This window comes from Chrysochloris asiatica, unplaced genomic scaffold (assembly GCF_000296735.1).
Source record: "Chrysochloris asiatica unplaced genomic scaffold, ChrAsi1.0 scaffold00157, whole genome shotgun sequence".
Lineage (NCBI taxonomy): Eukaryota > Metazoa > Chordata > Mammalia > Afrosoricida > Chrysochloridae > Chrysochloris > Chrysochloris asiatica.
Window position 1 is genome coordinate 7,853,382 of NW_006408675.1, and position 11,404 is coordinate 7,864,785.

The 11,404-nt window shown below is 37.3% G+C and overlaps 1 protein-coding gene across 3 annotated transcripts in view; it reads right to left on the minus strand.

Moving 5' to 3' along the window:
* TRAPPC13 (trafficking protein particle complex 13) overlaps positions 1–11,404 on the minus strand; it is a 61,577-nt gene that overhangs the window by 26,247 nt on the left and 23,926 nt on the right. For all 3 annotated transcript variants that reach the window (XM_006870985.1, XM_006870987.1, XM_006870986.1), the window contains 3 exons: positions 11,138–11,237; positions 9,621–9,705; positions 5,309–5,436 (listed from right to left, as the gene is read on the minus strand). In XM_006870985.1, coding sequence (XP_006871047.1) covers positions 5,309–5,436; positions 9,621–9,705; positions 11,138–11,237 — 313 coding nt within the window. The remainder of the gene's footprint in view (positions 1–5,308; positions 5,437–9,620; positions 9,706–11,137; positions 11,238–11,404) is intronic.

Here is an 11,404-nt window from a genome sequence, read left to right on the forward strand (position 1 = left end):
GGAGGAAGGTGGAATCTCCAGTGAGTAGTATCCAAACTGTCTGGGCAGGGCTGATGAAGGGAGATGGGGATAGCACTCATGCGGCACAATAGTGAATAACTGCTATCAGGACTGACTGTGAGGGTTGGAATTATAAGGGCAGATGTTTTGAAGCAAAAAGAGGGGAATGGTTGACTTTGCAGTCTAGGAGCAGAGGTCCATGGGACCATCAAGGGAGAAGAGCAAAGTGTGGGACTCTACCCAGAAATCAGTGATGCCAGAGTTCGAGACAGCGATGTTGACATGGAGAGATGGAGCAGCTGGGGACTCTAGATTCAAGAGAAGGAGTGGGGCTGTGTACTGACAACCATGGGGCAGGCTTGCAGGATATGTCCTTTGTTGGCTATGATGCATGGAGGGGACTCTAACCATTGCAATGAACGATATACGATACGATGAAATGAATGTAAGGCTAATGTTCTCTCATGTAAACTACCATATAATTCACAATGAAACATTAAAAGAAAAAAAAAAAGAATGTAAAACAGAACTATACATTGTGAAAAAAAGAAATAAACAACAACAAAAAAGAGCAAAAATTGAGGTTTTCTGGAGAGGAAATTATGCATCAAGATTAACACTAAAATCCTGTTGAGTAACAGCCTGGCATTCAGTCATCCAGTTATATAAGACTTAAGACTACAAGCACCAAGTCTTGCTTTAATTTCCAACCTGTCAAACTTCCCTACCAGTTTAAGACTTTCCATACTGACCAGTTTTGTGAGCCAAATTTCTCAATTTCTTTAGGTATATCTAAGTTGTTCTTCTCTGGAGAAACATCAGGGTTATTACTGTAGTTAAGTGCCACTGTGTCAATTCAACTCATAACAACAATTCACCTCAAGCACAAATGAAATAAACATTGCCCAGTCCTGTGCCATATTTACAACTGTTGTTGTTTCAGCCCATAGTTGCTGTCACTGTAAATTCATATTGTTGGGGGGGGCGGGGTCCTTCCATTTTCTGCTGACACTCTAATTTTATCAAGCAGGATGTTCTTTCCCAGAGACTAGTACCTCCTGAAAATACATCCAAAGTAAGAGATGAAGTCTCACCATCATCACTTCTAAGAAACATTTTGGCTATACTTCTTCCAAGACAGATTTGTTTGTTCTTCTGGCAGGCCATAATTCAAATGCACCAATACTTCCACAGTGCTCCTTACTCATAGTCCAACTTTCACATGTATATGAAGCAACTGAAACTACATCATGACTTAGGTCAGACTCATCATAATCCTCCAACTGATTTCTTCGCTCTTTAATACTTATGCCTAACGCGCCATATGATTTCTCGACTACTTCTTTCATGAGCATTGATTACTGATCCAAGCAAACTGAAGTCTTTGACAATGTCAATCTTTTCTCTATTTATCATGATATTATTTATTGGTCCAGTTGTGAGCATTTTTGTTTTCTTTACATTGAGATGCAATATAAATTAGAAGGCTACAGGCTTTGATCTTCAGCAGTATTTCAAGTCCTCTTCACTTCCAGCAACAAGGTTGTATCATCTGCATATCACAAATTATCCATGGATCCTCAAGAGCACAATTAAGTGTTATAGAACACCTATTCTTCACAATATTATCCATAGTTTGGTATGATTAACACAGGTAAAGGTCTTTGCATTGCCAATAAAGTACAAGTAAGCATCATTCTGGTATTCTCTGCTTTCAGCCAAGATCCATCTGACGTCAGCAATGATATCCCTAGTTCCATGTTCTCTTCTAAATTCAGCTTGAATTTCTAGCAGTTTCCTATAGATGTTCTTTGAAATATCTTTAGTAAAATTTTACTTCCATGTGGTATTGACGACATTGTTTGATAATTTCCATATTCCACTGGGTCATCTCTCTTTGGAATGGGCACAATATGGATCTGACCTTGCAGTACAAATGGCTTTGCAGTCTGGCACATAATCACACAGCGCACATAGATGTAGTCAATTTGATTCCTGTGTGTTTAAAACAGGCACTTATAATGAGTAAGTTGTTGGTCATGTAAAATTTTATCATGTATCTACACCACATTTTGTATCACCAAGGCCTCATTTTTCAACTATGGATGCTTCCTCTTTGTTTCCAATCTTTGCATTCCAATCACAAGTAATTTTCCACATATCTTGATTGCATGTTTGATCAATTTGAGACAAAAGAAGTTGGTAGCATTCTTCAATTTTATCATCACTGCTTAAGTGGTTAGTGTAAAAATTTGAACAATAGTGGTATTAACTCTTCTTCCTTATAGGCATATGGATATTATCCTATCACAGATAGCATTGTACTTCAAGACAGATCTTGATTTGTTCTTTTTAACCATGAATACCACACCATTCTTGATTGTAAGCTTCCTGGCACAGTAAACCTTGATTATGTGATTCAAAATGGCCCAAATCAACTCATTTCAGATTACTAATGCCTAAGATACTGATCTTTACGTATTCCATTTCATTTTAAAATTAGCTTCCAATTTCCCAAGATTCATATTTTGTACATTCTACATTCCAATTAGTAATGGATGTTTGCAGCTGTTTCTTCTCATTTTGAGTTGCACTATGCCAGCATATGAAGGCCCTGAAAAGTTACTTCATCCACGTCATTAATGTCAACTTGAAGGACGCAGCTTTTCTCCAGTCATATTTTGAGAGCCTTCCAATTGGAAGGGCTCATCTTCTGGCACTATAACTGACAATGTTCAGCTGCTATTGTCACTGTGGGTTTGAAGTGCTGATCTAGCAGTTGCATTCCAGTTCTCATACTATAGTGCCAGACACAGAAGTTCACCTGTTCAGCTGCTATTCATAAATATCTCAGCACCTAACCACTCAGAAGTGGCCTACCTCACCTTCTTTGTAGTCTGTCTTAATCTAGAAGCTGCACTGAAACCTGTCCAGCATGGGTGACCCTGCCAATATTTAAAATACCGGTGGTACAGCTTTCAGCCTCACAACAGTACACTAACTACTACAGGACGACAAACTGACACATGAGTGCTGGCCATCAGGGTTGTTGCTGTTGTTGTTAGGTGCCATCGAGTCGGAACCGACTCATAGCAACCCCATGCACAGCAGAACGAAACAACGTCCGATCCTGGGCCAACCTCACTACCGCTGCCACACTTGACACCATCAATGATGCCACCTGGCCGATCCATCTCGTGACAGTATCAACATAAAACCATCAGGGTTAACGAAGGTTTAAAGAAACTGGCTCTCTTTGTATTGTTAGGAGTTATAAGGAGTTTGGCAAACAATCCTTCAATACCCATTTCCATTAAGTCAATTTTGATTCACAGCGACCATACAAGACAATATAACTGCTCCTTAGGGTTTTTGACAATATAAATCTTAACAGGAGTAGACAGCCTCATCTTTATCTCAAGGGGCAGATGGTCAGTTTCTTGGAGTTAGCAGAAAGAGCAAAGATGTCAGCCTGAGGACTAAGATGCACCTGACCCAAGCCATGGTATTTTCAAAAACCTCATACGCATGTGAATAACTAAAGACAACTGTAGAAGAACTAAAGCATTTCAGTTACGATGTTGAAGAATATTAAAAGTACCACAGACTGCAAAAGGAACAAACAAATCTGTGTTAGGGGAAGTATACCCAGAATGCCCCTTAGAAACCAGGATGGCCAGACTTGGTCCATCGTACTTCTGACACATTATCAAGAAGGACCAGTCCCTGGAGAAGGACATCATGCTTGGTAAAGTGGAGGGTCAATGAAAAAAGGGAAGACTCCCAATGAGATGGATTGGTACTGTGGCAGCAGCAGCAGGCTCCAGTGTAGCAATGATAGTGAGGTTGGGATAGGACCGGGCATTGTTTTGTTCTGCTGTGCATAAGGTCATGATGAATCGGTACTGATTTAATGGCACTTAAAAACAACTACTACTATAGTGCTGGAGTCCTGCTGTGGTGCCATAGGATAAGCACTGGACAGGTAACCACAAGGTCAGCAGTTCAAACTCAGCAGCTGCTTCTCGGAAACCCTAAATAGGGTTGCTATGAATCAGAACCAATTCGACAGCACTTAAAAACAATTATATATTTTAATGGGTACAAAGAGGAGAAGCAAAATGAAAATGAACATGGAAAGAATGGATAAATGAAAGCTATTTAAGAACTGAAAAGACTTTGTGAATTGTGAATACAGTGAATGTGAAGGTGATGAGAGAGACAGAAAGTTTAAAGTTACAGCAGAGAGGTGTAAAGAAAACTAGAGCATTCACATTCAATACAGAAAAAGAACTCCTGTTCTTTTAAATACTTTTCATTGCTTGTTTTATTTTGGTGCTATATTTCTGATTTCTCAACACAGAGTGTATATACATATTTTTGTACAGAACAAATCAATGTGATTTAAAACTGAATACTATGAACATGGGTTAGCATTTCAAAAATAAAAGATATACTTTTAGGCAAAGCGCTGTTTTTGCAGATGTAAATTATAGTTGTTAAGTGCTGTCGACTCGGTTTTGACTCACAGAGACTTGTATAGGGTTTACAAGAGGTGGCTGGTGAATTTGAACCACTGACCCTGTGGTCCAGTGCTTTATCCCACAGCATCACACCAGGACTCTGTAGATGTAAATAGGAAACTAAAAATAAATAAGGATAAATGAAATCTTTTCCGAAAAACAAAACGAAAAACAAAACCAAGAACTATTATTTAATGTTTTTTTTGTTTAGAAAGGATGTAAGCATGGAACATAACGTTCTTTTTTGAAATAGGTAGTCAGACTTTATAAAGCCTTAGAAACCCTATACAGGGTCACTGAGACAGAATCAACTTGAGGGCATTTTAACAGTAACAATATATACACGCAAAAGTTGGACTATGAATAAGAAAAACTGAAGAACTGATGTCTTTGAACTATGGTGGTGGCAAAGAATGTTGAAAATACCACGGAATATCATAATAATTAATGAAAACAATCTGTCTAGGAAAAATACAGCCAGAATGCAAGGATGGAGAGACTTTCTCTCATGTACTTTGGACATGCTATCAAGCAGAACCAGTCCCTAGAGAAGAACACTCTGCTTGGCAAAGTAGAACACCAGCACATAAGAGGAATACCTTCAGTGAGATAGACTGAAACAGAGGCTGCAATAACAATAGGCTCAGTAATGACTGAGGATGGGAGAGAACTGGGCAGTGTTTCAACCTAGTGTAGACAAGGTCACTATGAGTTGCAACCAACTTGACATCACTTAACAATATTACAAGTAAAAGCCTTTGAGAAATAGCAAAATTAATCCTTACATGTGTGTCCCAATTTCCTTTACTTCATGGTGTATGACGTCATCAATACAACAGTCAGGTTTAAGTTCAGCCACTGCAGCATTGGAGGCTGAAAGATTTAAACGTTGAGAACTTGTCTGTAGATCAGCCTTAAAAGAAAGTGACGAGAAAAACTCAAATGAGATTGGTTAATTTATAGGGTATGGGAATATATGGGTAGGATGCACAGGGGAATAGGAATGTGGAATTAAGGACGAAAGGGAAGCACAGTTCTCTGCATAAACCTTTCTATATTAGCTGTAACACTTGGAAACATGGCAATGGTCTATACATTACCTCCCACCCTCACACATAAAGTAAACTAGGAAAAGGGAGAACTCAAAATGGAATCCACCACTTGTCTTGTCAGTTTGTCTTACTGTGGTGGCTTGTGAGTTGCTGTGATTCTGAGGGCTATGCCACCGGTATTTTAAATACCAGCAGGGTCACTCATGGTGGACATGTTTCAGATGAGCTTCCAGGAGACAGACTAGAAGAAGGAGTAACGAACTACTTCCAAATATTTGGTCACTGAAAACCTTATGAATAGCAGAGAAACACTGTCAGATACAGTACAGTAAAATGAGCCCTTCAGGTTGGAAGGCACTCAAAATGCAACTGGGGAAGAGCTGCCTCCTCAAAGTAGAGGTGACCTTGATGATGCAAATGGAGTAAAGCCCGTGGGACCTTCATTTGCTGATGCGACACAACTCAAAATGAAAAGAAACAGCTGTAAATATCCATTAATAATTGGAACATGGACTGTGCAAAGTATGAAATTATCAAAAATGAAATGGAATGCATAAATATCCCTATTTTAGGCATTAATGAGCTGAAATGGACTGGTATTGGCCATTTTGAATCTGATGACCACATGGTTTACTATGCTGGGAATGACAAATTGAAAAGGAATGGTGTTGCATTCATTGTCAATAAGAACATATCCAGATCAGTCATGAGGTACAACGCTGTCCGTGATAGGATAATATCCATGCACCTACAGGGAAGCCCAGTTAATACCACTATTATTCAAATTTACATACCAAACACTAAAGACAGTAAGGATGAAATAGAATTGATCAAACATGCAATCAAGATGTATTAATCATTACTGGTGATTAGAATGCAAAGGTTGGGAGTAAAGAGGAAGGATCAGTAGTTGGAAAATATGGTCTTAAAGTGACAGAAATGATGCTGGAGAATGCATGACAGAATTCTGCAAAACCAATCATTTGTTCATTTCAAATACCATCTTTAGCCAGCATAAGAGACAATTATACACATGGACATCACCAAAAGGAATACATAGAAATCAAAATGACTATATCTGCAGAAAAAGACGATGGAAAAGCTCCATATCATCAGTCAAAACAAGGCCAGGGGCAGACTGTGGAACAGACCATCAATTACTCATATGCAAATTCAAACTGAAGCTGAAGAAAATGACAAGTACACGAGAACGAAAATATGACCTTTAATATATCCCACCTGAATTTAGAGATCATCTGAAGAACAGATTTGATACATTAAACACTAAAGACTGAAGACTAGAAGAGCTGTGGAATGACATCAAGAACATCATATATAAAGAAAGCAAAAAGTCATTAAGAAGACAAGAAAAAGGGAAAAGATCACAAAACGGATGTCAGAAGAAACACTGAAACTTGTTCTCCAGCATAGAGATGCTAAAGCAAATGGAAGAAATGAGGAGGTACAAGAGCTGAACAGAAAATTTCAAAGATTAGCTCAAGAAGCTGAAGCCAAATATTACAACAAAATGTGCAAAGATCTGGAATCAGAAAACCAAAAAGGAAGAACACACTCAGCATTTCTCAAGCTGGGGGAACTGAAGAAAACATTCAAGACTCAGGTTTCGTTATTGAAGGATTCTCTGGGCAAATTATTGAACGATGCAGAAAGCATCAAAAGAAGATAGACAGAATTCACAGAGTCACTGTACCAAAAGGAAATGGTTGACATTCAACCATTTCAAGAGGTAGCACATGATCAAGAGCCAATGATACTAAAGGAAGAAGTCTAAGGTGTATTGACAGAATTGGCAAAGAACAAGGCATATTGTTGGAATACAAACAAATCTTTCAACAAAGTGAGGCAGCACTGGAGGCACTCACGCATCTATGCCAAGAAATTTGGAAGACAACTATCTGTCCAACTGATTGGAAGACATCCACATATATGCCCATTACAAAGAGAAGTGGCCCAACGAAATGCGGAAATCACTGGACAATACCTTTGCTATCCCATGCAAGTTAAGTTTCACTAAAGGTAATACAGAAACTGCTGCTGTAAGCATATTTTCTATAATCTCATATACATGCAAATATTGGAGAGTGAATTAGTAAAATTATAGAACAATCAATGCATTTAAGATATGCTGTTGGAAGACATGCAGCCAGAGTGCTCCTTGGAGGCCAGTATGGCCAGACTTTGTCTCTCATACTTTGGACACATCCCAGGAGGGACCAGTCACTGAAGAAAGATACCATGCTTGGTAAGGTGGAGGGTCAAGAGATAAAGAAGAAGACCCCCAGCGAGATAGACTGGCAAAGTGACAGCATCAATGGGCTCAAGGTTGGCAACAATTGTGCCAGGTCCAGGCAGTGTTTCTTCTGTGGTACACAGGGTCGCTGTGAGTTGGTACCGACTTGATGGCACCTAAGAACAATAACAAATGAGTTGGAATAGACTTGATGGCACTATCAACAACAACAACATGAACTGGAATCGAGTTGATAGCAACTGGTTAGGTCTGCTAACTTTATATTTGGAACTAGTGAAAGCAAAACATTTCTAATATAATAAACATATATGCACACTGTGTTTTCAATAGCCTCATATGGATGTGAAAGCTGGACAGTGAATAAGGAAGATCGTAGAAGAATTGATGCCTTTGAGAAGTGGTGTTGGAGGAGAATATTGAAAATGCCATGGACTGCCAAAAGAACCAATAGATCTGTTTTGGAAGAAGTACAGCCAGAGTGCTCCTTGGAGGCCAGGATGGCTAAGCTTCGTCTCTCATACTTTGGATATATTGTCCGGAGGAAACAGTAACTAGAAAAGGATGTCATGCTGGGTAAGGTGGAGGGTCAGAGAAAAAGAGGAAGACCTCTAACGAGATGGACTGGCCAGGTGGCATCATTGATGGCGTCAAGTGTGGCAGCGGTAGTGAGGTTGGCCCAGGATCGGACATTGTTTTGTTCTGCTGTGCATGGGGTTGCTATGAGTCGATTCCGACTCGATGGCACCTGACAACAACAACATGTGCACACATGCAAAAATTTGCATCTAATAATCTGGAAGTCAGGACAGATATATAAAATTTGGAATATATGCTTCCTGAGATATGTTTCCATTCTAAAACTGTGATTATCTTCTTGAAACTTGCAAACTATTTCAAGTCTTTTAACTAGTCCCTCTTTCTTATAAACCATCCTATGCAATGTTCTCATATAAGTCTTCCTAACCAAAATGCAAATACCTCTGTTCAAAAGATATTGTCCATTGATGGTTTTTTTTTTTAAAGGCTGAAACCACAGCCTGTCATTCACTTAAGATACTCCACTGTTTAGCTATTACACATCTCTACAACCTGACCTTCTATTATCAAATAAGTTCTTGTATTTAGTATTAAGTGAACATGCTATGCATCCATGTCTCTGCCTTGGACTATCATATCTCTTTCTCTAAATTTCATATTTTGTTCAAGATCATTTTATGTTTTCTCCTCTCCAGTAAGCCTTCCTGACTGATACAATCCACAGTGAGCGTTCCTCCTCTTTCAAGGTTTCTAAGTTAATCACATATATTAATAAAAACTTAACATTATTACTTGCTTTTGACTAGTAAATTTTTTCACTCTAATTATGGCAAACTTTGAGGATAAGAAATGTATTTATATACCTAGTATTGTGTCTTATAAGGAGCTCTGGTAGTGTAGTGGTTATGAATCGGGCTGCGAACCACAAGGTTAGCAGTTCGAAACTACCAGCTGTTCTGCAGGAGAAAGATGAGGCTTTCTGCTCCCGTAAAGATTTACAGCCTTGGAAACCCTGTACAGGGTCGCTATGAGTTGGAACCAACTCCACGGCACATAACAACAACAAAAAACAATAGTGTCTCATACATTTAGTTGTTCAATTAATACTTATTAATTATAATTTACAAATCTATGATCAACCAGGCATTTTAATAAATTTTCAATAACATAATAATAGGAAAGAAATGTTAAGCTTTTTGTTTAAAAAAGTCTATCCCAAACAAGTATGTTACTTACTTTTACCAATATATCTTTTACAACTTGACTGCTATCATTATGAACGCTGATATAGCTGGAAAAGGTTTCACCCAAAAATATATTTCTGTAAATAAAGTAAATTTTTAGGTAAAAATTCATTCACAATTTTTGGCACATTTTCAGAAACAATGAAAAATATAATTTGAGCAATAATGAGAAGTTCACACGGAGAAAAATGTATTAAGGGACAGAGAGTAGGTAAAATATTGTTTCAACATTTCTTTATATTAGGCTGCTAATCACTATTTAATGCAACTGAAAACACTGACTTAATCTAAATATCTTTGCCATCAACTAGTACATAAACGGCCTGTTTTCCTAAATACACTACTCTGAAATCAGACTCGTGGTAAGAGTCTTAAGATTTATATCGAAAAAGGCCAAAAAAAGTCAACTTTTCATTTTAGAAATAACATATGTCTTAAATCTAGAGACTTTAGTTTCTGCTCTTTATAGTAATAGGACATTTTTATTATTTATTTTACAAAGCTATCCACATAAAAATAATGACCAGAGGCTTTACTTTATATTTTCGTATTTTTTTATCATGAATATGATTTAAAAAAAACAAAAAACACACCTGAAAATCCTCTTTTCTCTCAAATTCTTTTAGTAAAACGTTAGGCCAGGGGTTTGTGACTCATCAACAATCTAGAGTAAGAGGCCAGCTAAGAAGTGTAAGGGCTCCAACAGCTAACAAATCTGGTAACTTATATTGGGAGAAAATGAGGCTGAATGTAATAGCTACTTCTGAAAAAAGATTTAGATCAATGCAGTTAAAACAAGAGGAATACATGGCCATAAAATATATTTGGCCATTAAAAATGTAGAAGGATTTAAAAAAGAAAGTTAAATTTTAAACATTTTGGGAACTTGTTATTAACATTTTGATTATATATATATATATATATATATGATGGCTTCACAAAGTTAATGAAAAATGGAATTAAAACGCAATGGAATTTTTCCATTAACTTTTTGCAGCTCTCTTGTACACCTACTCATTTACTGACTATCTCATTATTCAACATTTTGCATTTATAGCAACAAAAATAATCTACAATATATCTTGTGTATTAGTGACATACACCTGGCAATAACAAATCCAAAGTGACAGGAAAGAGTAACGCTGGCTGTGATGGTTAAGGTTAAGTGCTAACTTGGTTGGGCCTTGATATTCAGTGGTTTGGCAATTTGTAATGGCACAGTTACCCTCCATTGTGTAATCTGATGCGGTCATCCTCCATTTTCTTATAACAACAATTTTCACACAATGCCAGTTTTTATATAAAAGCAGTCTTTGGAGTCCAATCATGTCTATGAACAATGAGTACATATATTTTAAAGAAACCCAAAATCATATACCATAATTTTTTTAAAACTTTACCAATTAAATGTGTCATGATCATTTGCCCATTCCATAGTTATTTATTGAAACATGATATGTACTGACTTTAAGGTCTGCTGCATTTCTTATAGGCGCATATTGTTCTTACCCAAAATTCTGTGGTAAAGTCAACATTTCTCCCAACATTAAATTTTCTGCACCATTTACAGTTGAAGGATCATCTCTCATGAGCTGGTTAAAGAGATCACCTGTAGCAACAGAAAAACATGAAATTCTAACATCTGCCTTGTAAACAAAAGTTTTATTTACATATATAAATACACAGTTGGGAAAGATACTTTATAAAGAAATCTCCTGACAAAAATTGCATTTAAAAAAATTGAATTTCTAATAAAATGCATGCCAAAAAAATTCT